The sequence below is a fragment of the Erithacus rubecula genome, assembly GCF_903797595.1.
Source record: "Erithacus rubecula genome assembly, chromosome: 6".
Classification (NCBI taxonomy): Eukaryota; Metazoa; Chordata; class Aves; order Passeriformes; family Muscicapidae; genus Erithacus; species Erithacus rubecula.
Window position 1 is genome coordinate 16,201,777 of NC_136688.1, and position 21,254 is coordinate 16,223,030.

Below are 21,254 nucleotides of genomic sequence, written 5' to 3' on the forward strand. Positions count from 1 at the left end.
AGAATTATCAAAGTTTACAACTGTGTGTCCACATCTCCAGCTGTAGTTTCAGAAGATTAAAGTATTGTCTGAATATACAATAATTTCTTTAGCACCTGTATATTCCCAGTCTGATTGGTTAGTGCTCTTTATTTGCAAAGTCAGTGAGAAATCCTAGAGAAAATGAAGTTACTTTTGTTTGTTTTTTCTTTTAGTGTCAGTGATGAATCCCTCTGACTAAAAAGAGGTGTTTACTGATGTTTATTTCTAGGTGTTTTCCCAAGGCAGATCTGCTGCTTGTCTGGTGTTGTTACCATATGTCCTGTCTCTGCTCATCTTTTTCTTTTAGCTGAACTGTTACAGATTCTGCTTGATGCTCTCCTTCCTGATGCAGCATGTAGCACAGTCACTCTGGGCTCTTTAAAGCATGCTGCTAATGAGACCACCATGGTTTTTATGCACCTGACTGGAGGGCACAGCACATATCTTCTCTCAGTTCCAGCAGGAAAGTGCCTCAGTTGTTGATCAAGAGGTTCCATGGTTGGAAAAACTCCAAAGGCTTCCTGAAAGAAAAGTCTGCCATGGCATGTTAATACAGAAATGTTCTCTCTGATTCAGGGATTCATGGGCTGTGACTTCCAAATAGTGGATCTGTTAGGGGAATGTTCTCAGCTCAAAGTGCCCAGTGCTCCTTGGGCTCTCTGATGCTGTTACTGGAGGAGTTGGGGGCACTGCCATTGCCAAGGGCAGGGGACAGGCTGCTTGCAGCTACCTGCAGCTTTTTAGAACTGGAATAGCAGATGAACACAGCCATGTATTGCTCCTTGGAAGATTTCATGGAAAATTTTATGGTCAGTGCAGCATGTTCTCCAGTTTCTATACAGCTGCATAAATTAATCTCCTGGAGAATTATGCTGTGCTAATAGCCTTAAAGTCCAAAGGTTTATAAAGCAACTTGCATGTTGGGGGCCAGCTGCAGTTAATATGACATTGATGGTGTATTCATCAATATTCTGATCACACTTAGCATCAAGAATAGGTGGTGAAATTTATTTTTAAGCATAATTCTGCTGTTAAAATAAAAATGGTAAATCTGAGTCCAAGCCTTTTTCAAGTGATCCCCAATGCTTTTTGTTGAGCATTTGCTTTTTGCCATCTGCTATTTTCTGTATTTGTCAACACATGCATGCTTAGCATCTTGAAGGAACAGGCAGATGCAAAATTTCCAAAGCTAAAAAGAGTTGGAGATCTTGCCATATGTCATCCAAAAGATAACTGTATTTGCAGTTAAATCTCAGGATTGACCTTAATAATGCAAAGTAGTACACAATTAAAAATGATTGAATTGTAGCTTTGTAAGAATGACTTCAAATTTACTTAAAACTGATGAATTTTTTAAACCAAGCCCCTTTTTGTTAATTCTGACAAATTAAGGATAGAAAAGGTTAATAAGACAGAACAAAACTGTGCATAGATACCCTACTAGAGTGAATATATTTTTCTTTATGCACTTAATTTATTCATTTGGTCAGGTCACAACATGTATGCAAGTGAATTATTTTATTATAGATAATATCAGTTCAGTCCTTAATAGTATTAAGTTGATACTGAAAATGAGTTGGGCTAAAACTAGGGATTTTTTTTCCTGACACACCTTCTAATTGTTTCAGCATCTTATAAAATTTCCTTAAGACTTAATAATTCTTGTGTACTTAAGTGACTCTGAATCATGTTGATACTGTAAGAACCAGTAGCAGCTGAAGATGACAGACTTCAGGGCACAAAATGCTTGTGCCATTGTCAATTCTATGAAAAGCTTATTTTTGAATGAAAATAAAACTTCTGTGTATGCAGGCTCATACTCTGGCACAAAGCTGCAGCCAGTAATTCTGAAAGGAGAAGAAATGGAAGTGAGTGCTTTGAAACCAGCATAGCTCAATGCAGAGATTCCTTGGCTGCCTCTTACAAACTCCTGCTGAAGTGCTTTCTGAAGCACACAAAACTTGGAGTTTCTGCATTCTGAAGGAATCCAGCAAATTCTGAGAATCCATATCATGTTGAAGTGATGGGAGTGTATCTTTAATCTTCTGTCTTTGGAACATGCTGGTGGGTTTGAGGTATTTGGGGTACACACAGCCTTTTATCCACAGCTGCATGGTCGTTTCATTAAGGTGATTTCTTAAATGGATAAATGGGTTTTGTGCTCTATGCTTGGTGTTATAAGGAATCCTTTCAGTTTTTAGGAAGGACAGTGTTTATGTTCTATTTCTAAATGTGTATAAAATCAACAGAAGATCAAATTAGAGCAATAGAAATAGGACATTCAGGGGACCCCCCCCTCAATCTTATTTTTGGGATTTTTTGCATTTGCTTTTGGTCCAGCACTTTGTGGTCAAAGAATAAGTTGTCAGATTGTTCTTGATTTTTTTTTTTTTGTAGCTGCTTTATATCTGAAAACTGCTTTTCACCAGAATAAAGTCACCAAACACATAAGCTTTGTCTAGCTGAAAATCAGGTGTTCCTGTTGATGCTGATGATATTATAGGATACCTTTCAACTGGAAAAAAATTATTGTGCAGGAAAATTACATGCTGCTGTTACAATGTGTGCCCTAATCTTAAAGAAAATCCATGTAATTTGAGCAGGCAATATGCAAGAAGCTCTTATTTTTAATATGGTAAGGAAATAAAATGGGCCACTTAACACAGAGTGTTACAAAAATTATCCTTTTTATCAAAAGGGGTGGTGTGTGTGTATACAAATACAAAGTGTTAAGGTGCTCACTTGATCTCTTTGAAAGAGAAGAAGATTTGCAACCAGCATCAGGCATAGGTGAGAATGACTCAGTAAAAAAAGAAATGAATAGACACTTAATGAGGCAAAATTACTTCAAGAAGAGATTATTCCATGGATCATGTTTAAAGTAAAGACACAGGACTTTCTAGAGAGCAAAGGATCTGTTATCAGATTTATGTGCACATCTGAATTCTGCAATCAGAAATGCAGAATGACATGAAATACATGTCATACATGTAAAGAGCTTGCATGATTGTTTTAAAGTTTATTGCAAGGTAAATTCAGTATTACTCCTGAAAGGACCTGCCTACTGAGAAACTTCATGCTTAATTTAAGTTGAGAATTTGAAACTTAAAAATGAGAACACTGAGTTTTGTATTGGAAGTCTCATAATAACTCTTTTCATGAGAAGCAGGCAGTGTATGTATTCCTTTTTCAACAGCCTTGTTTTTATTTTTTTGACTAGCAGCACACCTTGTAAGAGGTATTTAACAGATTATTGTGCTTATTTAACTTCACCTAACTGGTAGAAAATGGATTTGCAATTTGACAATATAAACAGAACAAGTTCAGTTCATTCTGGCTGGAGCTTGACTGGAGTTAATCTTATAGCTACAGAGAGAAAGATAAGCCATCAACTTTAATAAAAGGACTATTGTTTCAATTCTCAGAGCAGTTTTACTTTGAGCTGTTCTTTACATCTGATTTACCAATTGCCACTTTAATGCAAAGGAGGGGACATATTTTCAAGTTGTGACTTGAGGAAGTTGATTACCAGTTTGGATAATATCAAGTGAAGCTGGGTGTGAGGGAAATCACTAATTCAAGCAGCTTCATTAGCCAGGTCATGATTGTGCTGTTGCTTTTTAAACTTTGAGTTGTATGATTTATTCCCTTGATTTTGGTGTTGTTTTTTTTTTTTTGTTTTTTGTTCACTTTGTAATATATAGATATTTCTTAAAGATATAGGTGAATTCTAATGAGTGGGTGGGGTGTGAATATTCCTACAGAAGAAGTTTTGTCTTTAATTTACACAGAATATGAAAACCTGTAGCATCACAAAATAAGCCAGCAAGTCAATAATGCATTGCTTATTCAGGTAATTCAGCCAGTTGTGAAAGTAATGTTAATTTCAAAAGTTATTTCTAAATTTAATCGCTAAATTTAAGCACTAAGTCAATTATTTAAAGAAGCTGGAAATCCAGTGGTCTGAAGGGTAATAAAAGTTCAGGGTAGAATCAATCATCTTCCAATGGCTGTGTTCATATAAGGATCTTTTACTGCTGTTAAATGAAGTCAGCTATGTTTGTGTTGAATCTGAAATAGTTATTACTTTTTTTCGAATATTGTCATGTGATATACTAACCTGTAAAACTCAGTGTTTTGAGGATTTGTGGGTTTTTTTATTATTTAAATAAATATCTGTGTCTAATTTTGTCTTCTGTTTGAAATACATAATATAATTATTACAAAAAGTTGTTAAAGCAACATATTCTCCTGTTCCTTCTTTCCTTCATATTTTCACACTTAAGAATCAGAAAATCCCCATCTGAATGACAGAACTGTCCCACCCTCCATCTTTTCCTTGCCTCACTGCATCACAAATGCTTCCATCTCCCATTGAGCTCAAATGCTCAGCAGACATGACTCATTTGAGCTGATTTAATGCAGAAGTGAGTTCATGTACCTGAAGGCTTGGCTTGTAGGATGCTGTGTAAATAGCTTATTACTACAGAAAAAAGTTCAGCTTTTTGGACTCTGCCAGTCATTTGGATAAACTCCTTGTCACTTAATTCTCAGTACATTAAAAGTGGTGTTTCAAGGCTGAAAAGTCAATAGTCAGCTATTGACTGACTGTTGTCAAACTTGACCTTTCATTGTTATTCCTACTAAATTATCAATAATGAAAAAATCCAGTCTGTTTTACTTGGATTTATGACCTAAGAATGTCCATAGTCAAAGGTAAAGATAAATGAGTTTGCTGAGCAGCATCTTAGCTAAACATTTTTCTTCCCTTGACAGAACATTAGATTGTAACTAATGAGGTGTTTGAGGAGAGGCTGAACAAGAGCTGCTCTTTTAAGAGGTACTTGCCTTCTGTCAGAGCAATCCAGGATTGGCTCTGACTGCTGCAGAGGAGCAGTGCCAAGGATGGGCTTGGGAGGATTCCTGGAAATGCTGCTGTTGAAATGCAAAGGATGAAAGCCTTGGATTATTCCTCTGCAGTTGCTGACCTGTGCTAAGTTTTGACTTCACCATTCCATCTCCTTCTCTGTCTAAATTTGGGCAGTTCTGTTAGGGCTAAAACTGCCTAGATGGAGTGTTATTAAATATCAGTGTCCTCAGTAGTGAATTCTGGTAAGTGAGCAGAATATTCAATGGATATGTGATTTCCTAGAGTGCCCCTCAAAATGTCCCTTTACCATTGTCAGGACATGCTGCCAAAGCTGTTGTCAAATCAGAAGTTAAATTAGCACCAAACTAGTGATCAGTGTAGATTGGAACACATCCTTCAAGCCTATGAATAAATCCAATACAAACTAGTTTCTAAGTGTGTGATTTCATAAATTGGTGTTATTTTGTCACAGTGGCTATGGATTCTTGAAATAGTGGTGACTTTTAATTGTTCTTGTTAGGGGTTTTTTTCTGTTGTGTTTTGGGGGGAGGTTTACCTTTTTGGTTTTTTTAATACTGAGTAGATTTTTTTCATAACTGAGTAGATTTTGTTAATAGGTAGCTTTATTGTCCATTTTAAAAGTTATAATTCAGCAAGGGCCAAACCTGTTATTTTGACATCTCAAATGGCTTCAAACACTGTAGTGATTCTGTATTGCTCTAAGAGATGGAGAAAGCTGAAAGAAATAATTTCAAGGAAACAAAAAATTAAAACCACTTGTTATACAAGTGTTAGAGTTACAGTATAAAGATTAATAATTAATTTTTCTTAATACTGTATTTATCAATGCCTGCTTTCCAGCTGCAACTGAAGTGCCTTAGGGGCTTTGATTATTTTGCATTATGCTTAAATCTGACCTCTTAAAGCTGTGAGGCTGTTTCCAGGTATTCCAAATGAATTGGAAAATGAATGTTATACTTTGATTTGCAATACTGTGACAGGGCCAGGGGGGCAACACAGAAAATGATGCTTTGTGCTCAGCAGCTCTGAGGAAGTTGTGGGTATCAAAACACTTGACTTTGCCTGCACTAGGGTTTCCTCTTGCAAGTCCCAGTGCCAGCTGAAGGCTCCTGCCCCAAACTGCCTCTCCTGCCCTTCTGCCAGATGCTGCCCAGCCAGGAAATAGCATCCTGTGGGTTTTCCTTCCAGCACTACTGTTCATGGCAGCTGGAAAGGTTCCTCTCTGGTTTTTCAGTAGTTTAAACAACCCTGCTTGGTTTGCTTTTCTAGAGTGGTTTGGTTGTTTGTTTTTCTGTAATAAAACAGGGGATTCAGGAGTTTGCTTTCACATGAAAGTTGCATTTGCCTAAACTGTTCTCCTAACCATTTGTTTGTCTGGAATTATTTTTATATGATTAGGGCCACAGTAATCTATGCCTAAACAACAGAACATTGTTTCATGTGACATTATTAGTATAAATTGTGAGCACAGGAGCCAGAATTCCCTTTCTATTTTTACCTTTATGCTACTTTAAATTTAAATGTGTTTTTCCCTTCATTCCTTTGCTACTTTTGGATGAATTTTCTGTTCTTTCTTTCTTCTCCTGCTGTATAGTATAATTTTCAAAGGGCTTTTTGAAGTACCTCTTGAGGTTCTTGGGTCACTCTTCATAGAAAAATAAGGAACCATGGAAAAGGAAAAAAATGAAAGAGAATCTGTTTCTAAAGATGTTCTTTTTGGTAACCATAGCTTCTGATTTTTCTCCTCATTTTCATACTCTCATTAGCCAAATAATTGTTTTCTTCTATTTATACAACAGCAGTTTATATTCTTTTCCATCAATAGAAACTGAAACTTTTACACTTGATTTTTCAGGGGGAGCTGAAGGGCTCTAAAGTAGCAGCTGCATGGAGTGTTTCCTTGGACAGAGGAGAGTCCAGTCACCAGTTAAGACCAGCAAAGAATGTGGAAGTTCAAAGTAGCAGGGTGATGCTACACTACCATGACAAAAAGCAGTTGCATTTGATATATTCTTTAAAAAAAAGAAACCCAACATGGAAATGAATGAGTTTATGACAGTGTCATTTAGTCTATGGGTTTTTTAATTGCACTTTGAAGACTCCAGTAATTCTCAAGAATTTGCTGTGCTGGATTGATAGTCCCATCCTGTGTTTTACTGTGCAGCTGTCAATGAACACAATTTTGTGTTCTGCATACCTGTTGCACATTGCTGTGCACATTTAATCCTAACTTTTCTTTCTTTCTTTTTTTTTTTTTTTTTCTTAAATTCTGGCTGGCTTTAAAAGAAAGCAGTTTGGGTTGTCTGTGGGTGTTTTCTTTCAGAATTATCTACTGGGTAATGAATAACTAGGGGGAAAACTCCTTTTTCCTCCAGAGTGCTGTCTTGAGGATGTTTTGCTGCAAATATTAGAGTCAGAGCAGGTACTTGCTTCTAGTTACAGCTATAGCAACAGTAGTGTTATCTGAAATATTTCTGTTCTGGTGGATTTTATTTATCTCAGGCAAAGGTGTAGGTGTGCTGTGCTGGATGTTGTGTATAACAGAAGGTTATGGAAAAGATTAATAATGTGTGTTAAACATGCAAACAGTGGAATATTCTGTGGGAAGATTGAAAAAGGGACAAGACTGGACACAGTTTTCATCAGGTAATTGATTAATGAGCAATGTTAGAAAAAAAAGTCATAGAATGGATAAGTTCTAAGAGATGAGAAGGAAAATGAAGTGGTCATCTTTTATCTTTCCACAAATGAGGAAGATTTCCCATGAGAAAGAATCATCTTGGAGATGGGCAGTTCAGGCTGTAATTAGTGTCAAGGCTGATAGCAAGATCAGGTAGGGCAAGGCTAAAGTTGTTAAAAAGCTTAAAGGTTGTTTGTGTTTGGGGGAAGAAAGGAAGAAGAGATGGATTGAAGTAATGAATCAAGTAGATAAATTCTTTACTCTTTTGTCCAGCTCTTTGGGCAGACACCCTTTGAGGAAGTTTAAATCTGCATGAAAAGATTGGATGTCTCAAGGAGCTCCTCACTTTCTGTTTCTCCTCTTTGCAAGTGGAGGAAGCAAGCTTCTTGCATATTCTCTGCTGACTTCTGCCAATTAAATGAGCATGTTGAAAAGACTGATTGTGGACTAGAAAGGCAAGTTTAAGGTCTGGCATCATCCTTTTCATGGAAGTGAACAAGTTTCACATTTTGGAGAGAGTGCTTTGCAGCATCAGTGAAATACAAAAAGCACCTTCAAAGCTTGTGCTCTTTTAAGAGAAGACCACTCTTCTTTTTTTTTCCCCCTTCCCAAACACTTGTCACATGAAGTTTTTCAGTACTGAATTGTGCTAGTTACCTCAGAGGGGACAGCTTATGAAACACAAAAGAGTGTGGAGCCTGAGCTAGTGAGGTCCCTCACTTCTCACTGGGATTCTGCTGAAAATGCTCATTTTACATCCCTGGTGTCCCTGAAATGCACATGTTACAATCCTGGTGTTTTGCAGATGTACATTCACTCATCCTGCCCATCCCAGTCTTTGTGTGCAAGAAAGGATGTGACCCAGCAGTTCAGTTAGGAACTGCAGGAGACAAGTGTGAAGCAGAAATTTAAGAGCAGCACTAAACTTTGTGCCTTGCTGTGGTGCAGAGGAACAATGCTGTGCTTTGCTGTACCCTGCTAAGCATTAGATGGCAGTAGTGTGTTGTATTTGGCAGCTGCTTTGTCTTTGGCTTTTTATCTTTGGTATCTTCAGTGCAGTTTCATAAATGGAGAAAACGTGTATTTTGTATCTCACAGTTTTATAAAATGCTGATTTATGGCTTCTTTGGCTGTGTAAGGGCAGCTGTTTGGAGTCCTGTGTGCATAGGTGGGATTAGTGTGCTCTAGTGTGTGCAGTGTCTGTGACTTATTTTCTGGTTTGTAGGACCTAACAGTGATAACATTAACCACACATATTCTGATGATAAATGTGCTGTTAATGGCCAAGTGAGTTTAGTTCTGCAGCCTTTACTTTTTCATAAGCTGTTACCATGTCTAGACATAATATAGCCTGTTAGATGAAGTAGGTTTGCAGCTTTTTTTATTTTTTGCTTTTATTCTTAGGTGAAAAAAAAAATCTTAGGCTCAAGAGAAAGTTGGTAAGAACATAATTAACCTTTCAGCACAGTGGTGTTACTGTCACTCCAGATCTTGGACAAGTGCAGTTACCTTGTGATGCTTTTGGGAAGGTGTTTTTTCCCTTCATCCTTGTTTCTCCCAGGTAAAGGATTTCAAGGATTTCAGAACTGTGTTGCATTGTATTAACTGGGCAGGATGATCAATTAATGGAAGAAGAGCAAGAAAGTGTTGACAGAACATGCTACCTAATTAGTACCTGATGGACCATGTAGGCCACAGAGCCCAGACTGTGATGTTGCCTCAGGGTAGCAACTCTACAAGACCTTTATATGCAAAATAAGCCTGTGGAAAAGCCAGGGAAGGAAGTCTTCATTGCTGAAATATTTCCCTTTCCACTGCAACCTTGGGGGCAGCTCCATACTTCACAGAATGAGCACATAACAAATTATCAACTCTGTGTTTTGTACATGTCTTGCTCTGAAGTCATGTAGCCTTTTGTTTCTCAGGTATTTTTTAATGGAAGAGCTGATTTACAATGGGTGCTCTTTATTTTAAATAAAACAGCTTATTAAGAGAGAAATACTAGGGCAGGAAGATTTTCCTGTGATAGATAAAATGGCGAGCAAAAGGATTCTAAGTGAGGAGCAGTCAGCACCACAGTGCTCAAGGGTTCCACCCCAACTGGATTTTGGTTACACAGCAGTGCTTGAGAGTTTTTCAGGTGAAACTTGAGTCATGCCACTTTAGGAAGGTAGGATGCCAGAATTATTTAGTTACTGGTAATTAGTGAGCTTTTTCCATTCATTTTTATAAACACTTTGGTAATTAATTCACATTCTTCATTCAGAAGTTCCTTCTGTAGTGATAGAAGTTTCATGTTTACTTGGTTAAAGATTTTTTTTCAAATCTAACTCATTTTCTCCTGCAGTTTAAGCTTCTTTGTTCTACTGAGATAAACATCTTTCAGAATACTTTTATTGAGTAAATAACCTCCATTTTGGTGTGTAAAATAGTGTAATTTTTAAATTAAATTTTATGAGTTCAGCTGGTGAAGTTGGAAAATGGTTTCTTTCTGTGACCTTTCAGTGAGTGCCACAGGGTGGGGGCCAAGTGCACACTTGTCACTTTTTCCCTTGATTGTCACAGGTGACTAAAATGTGCTTTTCTTTAATTTGGTTAGCCAAAAGTTCAAATCCCAGTTTAATAAGACAATTTGGCCTGTGTTCTGATTTAAAGCCCATTCCAGAATGGATTGTGCAAGGAAAGCAGTTGAGCCCAGCAGCCAGTCTGTGCTGTGTGGATCCTGCCCACAGCCAGAGCAAATGCTCATTTGGAGGAGTTGTGCTTGGGTGCTCACCTATGGCAGAGGCAATATCAGATCTGGGTGCTCATTCTGTCACAGCCTGGTGGGGATTTGCAGCTGGAAGTGCTCAGGGTGACAATGGAGGTAAAATTAGCTAAAGTGTTGACTTTAAATGAAATTATGGAGCTCCCAGAGTGTTGTAATTGCATTATGTGGTTCCTTTGCTGAGCAAGACTGCTCAGCTTTGCATTTTGGTGATTTGTCAGCTGATCTGGAGCTTTCAAGACATAATTTTCAAGGTATAATTTGATTGCAGATATTGCTACAAGCCCTGTAATGCCAGTTCAGAACTGAAAATGTGCAGTTTTGTCAAGGTGTGGGGTACACTGAGTTAAGCTTAGCTGATAGTGTTGCAAATGCAGAAGTTTAATATCTTGGATAGCTTTAAGCATAAATAAATTGAGCCCTGAGACCAACAGAAGCAGAATTACTTGTTCATGAGGGCTGGGATGTGGATCAGTCACACTTTAAACTGTTTGAGGACAGAAATTCCAGGGTGGGTACCTTGCATGAAAACCCAAAGTCAGTCTGAACTTTGCAGTGCACTGCAGCTCTCCCACTGAGAGCTCTCCCACCTGCTCACAGTCTGCAGCAAGAGACCCTTCTGGATCAAAGCAACAAAACTCTACCTCCAAATGAAATTTTAGAAAGAGGAAGAATGCTGCACTAAGAATAACTGTCCAAACTTGATGCCAAAGCTGTGGGAAGAATAAGACTGAAACAGTCTTTTTGTGGGGAGAGAGAGAGAAAAAAACTGAGTACAAAGAGAATGTTTTGATTTTTGGAATTATTTTAAATTAGATATTTATAGATGTGGCTTAAATATTGTGATCATATGGCCAGGTTGAGAGATTTTGTTTTAGGAACTGTCATTGCTTTCTTACAAAGCGTGTCCTCATGGTCTGTAAATAACTAGAGAAATGGATGCAATTATATGACCCAGGCCTTGTTTAGCAGTTAATTTCTCCAGATTTCTATCAGCATTTGTTCTGACCTACACAGATTTGGTTGTTGGTTTAAATCTAGCCAAGGCTGGTGGTGTCTTAATTGCTACCACAGAGCAACCATTTGGCCTGTGTGAGATGAATGTTGTCAAGGTACCTTCTGCAAGGCGGACATTCATCCACTGGGAATGTAGCAAGAAAGTTTCCATTAATTGGTCCCTTTGTTGGCATTGGTGGCAGAGCAGCCAAAAACTGAGTGTGAACAGACACTGTGTCAGGGGGTGAGATTTATTGGCAAGTCTGGGTAAAAACTGGTATTTACTACATATACTGTAAGCAGGGGTAAAGGAGTTTTCTGCTAAGAACAGCCTGGCATTGAATTTACTGATTTTTTTTTTTTTTTTTTTAAGGCAGGGAATTTTAACAAGAATCTGATCCAATCAGAAGTTAAATAGGAAATAGCCAGTTAATATTATTTTTTCTTGCTGTTGACTGTCTTGCAGCTTCTTTTTAATGTGATGTGAAGTGTTATGATGGGCTGTGTAACATACAGACAGATTTGCATGGACCTATGAATGTGTCAGATGAGAACACTTGACAGGTTTTGTCCTGACTTCATGTGCTTAACCTGTAGATAATGACAATGACAGTTGATAATGTATACATTAGGATAAAGCATGACAAATGTTTTTAAAACATAGCTCCCAATTTTGATATTTTTATGTTCACATTAATTTCTGCATTTTGATCTTGTTACCTTGTTAAAAGGATGCACTTCATTGTATTGCAAAGGACATACTGGTAATGATTTGTGCATTTTGTCTAAGTGGAGCATGATTGTTTAATTTTGTACAGAGCAAGGCTGTTTGCATGAGGCTCTATTCTGCTTGCTTAAACCCATTTTAACTTTTTTTTTAATGGCATAGTGTGCCATAAATAAAATAACAGTTTGAACTTATTACTCTGAGGTAGAGTTCTGAAATTTGAATATATTGCCTGTTCAATATTGAGCTTTGATAAAAGAATAAATAGATTGAGCCCCCTAATACTAATAATGTGATTCAAAATTGCTTGATATTAATCTGTGCAGTTCCATAAGGAGTCAAAGTTTCATCTTCTTGTATTCCCAGCCATGAGTCTGGCCATGTGGTTGGAAAATAATGGCTTGGGTTTCTCTATTCATATATATATATATATATATATATATATATATATATATATATATGTTAATATTCTATCATTTGCTCTTATTTAAAGGTCAGGTTTAGTCATTAGATGTAATTCTTTCAAAGGTAGAAATACTTGGTACATCTAAGTAATCCTCTGCTAAAATCCTACTTGATTTACAAAGAGCACATTTCCAGCTTTAAAAATATCCCTTATTTAAATATAGGCACACATCCCCTATGGAAATAAAGCAGGATTTCAGGACTTGTCTAAACTTGTCTGTTCAATTTAGCAAGGTGATTCCATGAGACTGTAGATGATTTCAGAGTTAAAAATCTTTAATGAATCAGGCAGTTTAGAAATTTACTGTGCTGTAAGTGTTGGTTTTACTGCTTAATGATTTCTTTATCACTCATGATAGTAAATCCAGAATAATCTGACTTGAATTTTTGAGCTCTGATAGTTTCATCATTGTTCTATGCCTGTCATTACTTTTGAATTTTAGAACCTTAATAATGATTTCCCTTATGGGAAAAAAAATCTAAATGGTCTATAATAAAAATTTTAAAATCTGAAAATGTTAAAATATTTCTCCAAAATAATCATTGCAGAAGAGAAGTTTCAGAATTTAATGCAGCCACATTTCATTCATCCTTTTTATATTACTTTTTATTTTCTGCTGAAGATTTCTGCAAAAGCTCGACAACTTTGAAGAAACATTGGAAAGTGGGAAAGACAAAGCTGTAGAAGGCATAGAGTACTCCTTAGTTTGATCTGGAAAAAAAAATGAGAACTGATTTCTCTTCAGTTTCTTCAGTCAGAAAAAAAGCAAGTTTTTACATTTTAAGTGGCTTACTTAAAAGCTATGTAATTTCAGCAGGGAGGAGTTTTTTAGTTATCTGTGAAAATACACAGTAGTAGATTAAATCACTTTTTTTGTAAGTGAAATAAAAATTTGGAAGCAGTAGTAGTTCTCCTAGAAAGTGAAGCTTCCTGGTTTGATATACAGAATTAGGGATGTGGTGCATCTTTTGTTTTTGGAGTGAATGCCCTTTATACACAAGGCAAAATAGCCATAGTAATTTATTAATTACTCAATGAGAAGGGATAGCACTTTTTAAACCTTTTCTAAATAACCAGCCTTTTCAATCAGCCATGTGGAAAAGCAGCTGTGAGTAAAAGTTTGGCCACATTAAGTGGTTTAGTTGTTGTGTATTCCACAGTTTAGGGGGAGGTTACAAATCCAGTGTAAAACTCAGTCCTGTGATGCTTCACCCTCCTCTCCCACTGAGCTGTATTCAGCTGATCCTCACTGGGTGCTGTAAATATCTTCCAAAAATTAACTCATGAGCCCCAGTAAGAAATGTACATTGCATTGATTGAACTGGAGGGTCTATTGCTAATTTGGATTTGATTAAAATCAGTCACCCTGTTAGATTTAGTGCCCAGAGCTAAGGAGCTGGTGGCAGGGTGGGGAGGATGGGAGTTCCTCAGCCAAAGCTCAGCCAGCTCTGCTGCTCCTCATCCTGTGGAGTGAGAGTTCTTGAGACCTGCTGCTGTGTTACTGAGATGTAATACCTGGTGTTGTCTAAATGGTCATGTTAACTACCAGGAATCAAACTCCAGGCATTGATTTTGCCCTTCTTTAAAATGCAGAAGGATCCAAACATCATGGTGTGTAAAGTAGTGACACATTGTTTATCATAGTACCCAACCTTCTGAAGAGTGTAGTCTGCTGTATATTAGAATAAACAGCAGAATGCAGTTGTTTTATCAAGGTATGATAATGATGCTGTAATTGAAAAGAGCACCAGGTTAACTTTGTGTTAGCCAGCTTTTCCTTGTGGTTGCCTTGCAGTGCCAAACATTTCATCAAGTCTCCAACAGATACTGCTTCAAGTGTGTTTTTCATACATGGACTTCAAGGTTTGTGCTTATCCAAAATTTGTTTAGCAGCTTCAAAAGCTAAAGGAAATTAAACCAGAGTCCTCAAGAAATGCTAGGACAATGTGATGTTTAAGATAAAATCAGGAGAGAGACCAGTAGTATCACATGAATGTTATCAGATGAACTAATGTATTTCCAGAATCAATTGGTTTAGTTTTTAGCATTCAGGCTAACTGGAAAGCATCATATGCTGTAAAGTGATACAAATCCCAGACAGGGAGTCAGCAAGTTATTTCTATACAGCTATAAAAAAGGCAAATTAGATTAGCATGTATCTCCAACCTTTTTCATTTTCCCTTCCCTCAGCTGGACTTGGCAAAGGATCACTTACTGTTTTTATAAAATCCTCTAAAATAGTAACACATTAGTAAAACCTAGTTTTGAACGGGGTTGTGAGGATGGATGAGTGCTCAGCAAAAATTTATTTTTATGAAGTATTGCTGCCTGTTGCACATGTACAGCTGAAAGATTGAAATATATCCAGAAGAGGCTGGGAACAGTGCTCAGGTGGGGTGTGAGTGACATGAACATCATTTGCTCAGAGCCTGAGGAGGGATTCTGCAGGACTGAGAGTAAAACCTCCCGAGTGGGTGCATGAGAGAGATGAGCAGCAGTTCAGCTGGAGCCGAAGGAGGGAGGTGGAGTAGAAAACAGAGCCTGTCTCTTTGCATTACAGGGCCTGGGCAGGCTGCAGCTGAGATTCACCCAGAAATAAAGCTGAATGGGAGAGAGGAGGAGACCACAGATGTCCATATTTCACCTCCTGCACAACAAAACCAAACCCCTGGCTCCGTTTCTTCAGGCAGCTCCTCTGAAGGTTACACTGGAGAGGGAGCAGGATCAGACTCAAAAATCCAGTACCTGGGAGTGGGAAGAGGTCCCAAAAAAAGAGTATAATTTATGTCTGAAGTATTGACAGAGGACAACAGAGTGCTCCCTCTGAACTTTGGGACTTTTGTAAAGTGTCCTCTGTGTCTGAGTGGCTGAACAGTGTCTAAAACAACCTCATTTGTTCTTGGAGAGGCAAGAGAAGGGCAGTCAAATCAAGGGTGGATTTTTGCTACAGACACATTCCTGGATTTTGATTAGCAAGCTAGAGAGTAGGAAAATAAGTCAATAAGAGCCTAACAATAAGTACATAAATCCAAATGAAATGGGGTCACTGGAATAAAAAAAGAATAAGAGGAGTATTAGAGTAAAAGAGCTGATGTTTGAGGATTTTTCTTAGTGTAGATGTAGTTTGCTAAAGGCAGTAGGTAATAATAGAGGAGAAAGGCCAAGAGAGGAAGGAACAAATAGGTTCAGAAGCATGGAGACAAAAATGGGGAGAAATAGATATAATGCATATTTTAATGAGTAGGTCCTTTACAATGGAGTTGATACAAGTTAGATAATATGTAGTCTTTCCAACATAAAAATTGCATTTGCTGCAGATGCTAAATTTTCCAAATCTATAGGAAAGGAGTTAAGGGCTATGGGATAAACCTGAAGAGTAATTAATTGTCTGCATTATTCAATAAATGAACAGAGAAATGTTTCCTGCATTGATTATTATTTTCCCACAGTACTTTTGTGTTGTGTGGCTTCCTGTACTTTGCTATCTCTTTCCAGTATAGTTCAGAATCATTTTTCAGTCAGACAGGGTTTGGGTGCAGCCAAGGGCAAGTGTGAGCAGTTTTGTGGGAGTGTTCTCTCAACATTCTTGGCAGGAAAGAGGACAGCATGCTTAGCTCTGCTTTGGGCAGTTGGTCAGCAATGTTTCCATGTATTTCTAACTGATCTGAGAAGGTGTGGCCTTTGTGGCCAATCCAAATATCTAGCAGATTTCTGTATAGAATACAATAACTGAGTGCAATGACCAAATTTTTTTGTTGTTTTGTTTGCACCTTGGAATTTTGTCATCTTCAGTTGAGGAGATAGAAAAGGGGTGGATCACAACTGTTCTTCAGCCATATTTTCAGCAAGTTGAAAGATAATCCTCAGTCTTGAATGCAGAGGGGACTTCAAGTGGAACAAAAACAGGATTTTGTGCACAGACTTCATACTTGAGGTTGGAGGTACCTGTGAAAACACCTGAGGTGAAAGCATTTTGCTCACCCACCCCTGCTGTTGTTGAACAGGGGATTTGTGTGGGTAACACCCATCAGTGCCAATGACAGGTACATCAGTGAGCAAATAGGTTCCAGGAGAAGTGCTCCTTTACATTTGTTATTAGTATTCTTTTCTTTCCAAAATGAATTATAAACCAAAACAGAGCCATTCATTTAATGAGAAGTCTACTTAAATACTTACAGAACAGGTGTTCTGCATCTTAAAATTTCCTTCATGTTTCAGTGTCCCAGCTGATGTGTGTATAAAGGGCAGTTAAAGCTCCAGAATATGGGGAAACTTAGTCTATGACACAGTCATCAGCTGGTAGGCCTGATTATATTGCAGCTTTGTCAACTGAAATGCTGTTTCCTTAAATGTGGCTCCATCACATCTACTGAGCAACTTAAAATATCAGAAAAAAGAGATTACTGAAGATGAATTAAAGCAACAGGAAAATGGAGCTTTGAGGGTTCCTTTTCAATAGGCATTGGAACCATTCAAGTCAGAATGCTCTGCTCAGAACAAATAAGGAAACGTGTTACCATTTTAATTATTATTGCCTGTTTAACATGGGATTTCTTGAATAACCATGTCCTTGAATAACCATTTCTTAACTAAAATGACACAATTTTGTAGCCAGTGATCCGTGACTTTAAGTATTTGGAAGGGCTATTGATTCATTGAACTGGAAGAAATTAAAGATGTTGAGGTATATTTTCAAAAGTAGAATTACATGTAGTATAAATTATATTTGATCATGTATATTTTATTTACCATTTAAATCATAAAAAAAAAAAAAAGCTGGGCACATGTAATACAGCATTCAATTTATCTGTAATAGCTTTAACTAAACATGGGTGGTTATGTTTAAATCAGGAGAGCTCCTCTTGTGGTCCCCTGCATGTACCTATTTGTGTTTGTAGGTAAATTGTCCATAAGGCCAGTGATTCCATCAGCAAATTATCCAGAAAATGCTCTCAGTGCACGTGGTGACACTGTGCCACTGGTGCTTCTGCTGCCATTCCAGTGGGATAATTAAATTGGCAGCTCCCTCTCTGTGCCCAGCGTCAGCATCTCCCTTCCTTTGGCTCCTCAGCTTAGACCTTCTCCTTTGCTGTGTGCTCCTCCCTGAGTCCCAAGTGCATTGTTGCTGGCTGCTCTCTCTGCCTGCCCTACCCTCTGTGCTGTTTTGGATTGGCAGTATCACCCCGACAAACAGGAGGCAGCTGTGGCAGCGGCAGAGGCGGAGGAGCGCGTGCGGCGCTTCATCGAGATCGATCAGGCGTGGAAAATTCTGGGCAACGAGGAGACAAGAAGAGAGTATGACCTGCAGCAGCGTGGTAGGTTCCTGCCAAGGAGGGCTGCAGTGGCAGCAGCTCTTGAAATAAGCAGGGGCTGGGAGTGGTAGTTAGATGGTGTTTTAAAATGCTGGTTAGTGCTGAAGCGAGTGTTTCTTTCGCTCTTGTCCTACTTTCAGACGTGGATCCATTATTTATAGCTTGTGCTACACATACATTAGCTGCTGAAAACACAGGATTGCTTCCAACAAAACGTTAGGGGGCATTATTCCCAATAGCTGGAATTATTATGAAATTTATACTAATTGCAGACCTTAGCCCTTTTTACTTTATGAAGGTAGCTTCGTTAATTGTTCTTAATTTTAAGTTTTATGCTCCATTTTTTACAGTTTTTTAGATGTAAGTATTAATCCATCTGCACCTAGCATTCTTTGTGTTTGGATTTATAAGCAGAATCATTAGGACACATTCTTTTCTGTGGTGGGTGTAATTCATCCGTGGTCTAAGCTAGCCTTTCTAAAGCAGGTTTGTAAATAATATTTCAATGTAACATATTAACTAGCCCTAGCACGCATTCCTTTTTATAGCTCTCAGAAAATAGCTTCTTAAAACAGTGACAGGCTGTTGTGAGAAAGAAAGGGGGAAATGTAGGTCAGGTCTGTCACACATGGGCTACCATTACATGAAGTGATAGGCTGTCTTTCTGCTCTGGCCTCGGGATAGGAGTCCCTCAGCCTTCCATTAGAACCTTCAATAAGTGTCTATCCACCCCACATGTTAATGGGGGGAGTCAATAATAGTGGCTTGCCCGTGGGGAAAACACTGGGTCGCACTCTGCACTGACACACTGGGGCGGCATTGACGTGGAGCCACCACCACTGCAGAGCGTGCTGATAAAAGCCCAGTGTCTGTGCAGCTGTTATTGAATCCCCTGCCATTGTGCCCTGGCACACCATCAGACCTTGCTCCCTCGTGCTGCTTTTAACTCCCCTGGTGCCACAGCCAGGGGAGACAAAGGCACAGTCACCGTGGCACGCGGGCGTCACTGAGGGATGCAGGAGCTGCAGGTGCACAGGGTGCATTTCACACCTGTGCTTCAGGCTGTGGGAAGAGAGGGGCAGGGTTGAAAACAGAGTTGTTGAATAAATATTTTAGAAGAATGGAAAAAATTGGATCTTGTTCTGTTTGTAATGTAAACAGTATTAAGATCAGACTTAAATTTTTCATCTCAAAGTTCTATTTTTAATGCCTGAAGGTGATGTCAGAAGAGGAATTTCTGCTGCCCAGCACTCTCATGCTGTTGTACTCTTGCCATTGTAATACTGGTTGTGCCTTCTCTGCAGAGGAAAAAGGAAATACTAGAGATTAAGTTGGGAATCTTTCCTGTGCTTGAATTCAGACTCTGAAGCTGCATTTTGTCTGGGTCAGGTTAATCCATTGGAATAGGGAGCTACATCAAGATTTTGTTTTCCCTTGGTATTTAAAGACATTGCTATCCCAAGATTCTGTATAAAAGACTCAGTAAATAAAGAAATCAGGTTGTGCCTCTATTTTGGTACTGGGATGGTGATGGGACATTCTGTTTCAGCACAGGGGGTGCCATTCCCAGGGCCCCTGTGTTTGAGACTGAGTCACACCTAACACACATGTGCAGTGCTGCTGCATTCTTTCCAGCATGTTCCCTGGCAGCAAAATGATGGGGAAATAAATTCTAGCTCTTTGAATGCCTGTCAAGCTGCTTCTGAAGTCATGATTCTAGACAAATTCGTAGACACTGCCATAAAAGCTCACAGAAACAAAGGGCTTGAGACAGCAGCTAAGGGGAATAGTGATGAGAGAGATAATACAAGTGAGTGAGATGCAGAGCAAGGCCAGGAAGCAGCATCTGAAGGGTGTGTGTGTGTGGCTGCCCATCAGCAGGAAGCCCTTTGCACTGCAGTTTTTCCCCATTTCACAGATTGTTTATTTCTGTGTACCTTCTTGTGCTACACTAAGTAAATCTTAATTACTTGGCTCAGAAATTCAGTAGCCAGAGAAGTTCCAAGGACATGAAATTCCATGGGGCTCTATGGTTTTAATTTTCTTTTTGTTTGGATTGTTGAGGATAACAAATGAATGTGCTTTTATATCTTAATGCTGCTTTTCTCTGAAGGTTTCCCAATAATCTCCTAATTTTTTTGTTCCTTCAGGCCATAGCATTAAAGGGGAAGGGACAAATGACAAACTGTTCAGAGGCTAGGCTAAAATACTTACCCAGCTTTTTCTGATTTGGAAATCTTGTAAGAATTGCCTTTTTGTATGTTTTCTGAAATTTTTTCCAAATCATTGTTGTGTCGTATAAGAATACCTTTTTATGAAGGTGAATCTTTTGCTTACAATTCCTGTGAAAAATTTGGGGGATGGAAAAAAAAATCTGCATAACAATTTACCTGTGTAGAATGGACTTGTTTTTTTGTCAAGAGATTTTCTTCTTAGATTTTTCCATTCTTTGTTTGATATCCCATTTAAAAAATAATGAATATGCAATTAAAATCAAGCTTGACTCTGATACTTATCAAAAGTTTTTAGTGTGGATAAAACCTGTTTCACATTTTTCATGTTAGAAATCATCTGAACCCTGAAATTCATGCTTTTGTGACACAGTTGGAAAGAAGATAAACATCCCACAGAATCACACAGGCTGGCAGAGACCTTCAAAGGCCACCCAGATCAATCTCCTACCTAAAGCCTGAGATAATTTCTGGTGATAAATGTGGCAAATAATTCAAAGCTAGTACTGAAACCAACACTAAAACCAGTTGTGTATGATTTTGGGTGGCAAATTTAAGAATCTAGGGAGTTTATTCCATGTATTTTGTGTTTCCATGTACTGAACCTCTAGTGGGGTTCAATCAAGGATGGTCTGTTTCCTCATGGGGGTGGACAAGGAGGGGGAGTTTTCACACCTCAGCACATACCTCCTTTGGATTGTCAATTTTTAAATTACACTTCTAGAAAATTACTGCAATGCAATTTCCATACAAGAGCAACATTCCAGTGTAATTTCTGGTTTGTTCTTGTGTCAGTTCTTAGGCATGAGCAATTCCAGGCTCTGGAGCTGCCAGTGTTCCAGCTCATGACAGAAGTGTCTATTCCTTCTCCAGCCATGGATTTGTGGCTGGAGCCCCTCAGCTGGTACAAGCCTTTGAAACTTTCTGGAGTTAAATCTCATCTGCAACAAGGGGAGCAAGGATTGTTTTGGTATTTTTATAAAAAAAAAGTCTTCCTTTGTTATAGAAATTCTTAACACATTATTTTTTTCTTAAAATTTCAAATTAAAATAAATGTGATTGTTTTAAATTCACTAAAAAGATTCAAATTTAAGTAATTGTTTTAAAACTGAAAAGCCCATTAGCAAAAATTTACTTGTGAAAACATCCAGTGAATACTGTGG

At 38.2% G+C, this 21,254-nt stretch overlaps 2 protein-coding genes across 3 annotated transcripts in view; one reads left to right on the forward strand and one right to left on the reverse strand.

The window, feature by feature from the left end:
• The window catches only part of DNAJC24 (DnaJ heat shock protein family (Hsp40) member C24), a 28,630-nt gene that overhangs the window by 1,629 nt on the left and 5,747 nt on the right, over positions 1 to 21,254 (forward strand). Inside the window, exon 2 of one of the 2 annotated variants that reach the window (XM_079309445.1) lies at positions 17,743 to 17,863. In XM_079309445.1, the coding sequence (XP_079165571.1) occupies positions 17,743 to 17,863 (121 nt within the window). Of the gene's footprint in view, positions 1 to 17,724; positions 17,864 to 21,254 lie in introns of both variants that reach the window. The other variant, XM_079309444.1, reaches the window with a different exon arrangement.
• IMMP1L (inner mitochondrial membrane peptidase subunit 1) overlaps positions 6,615 to 21,254 on the reverse strand; it is a gene marked incomplete at its 5' end in the record, with an annotated part of 36,990 nt that continues 22,350 nt past the window's right edge. The window contains one exon of the mRNA XM_079309443.1: positions 6,615 to 6,624. The remainder of the gene's footprint in view (positions 6,625 to 21,254) is intronic.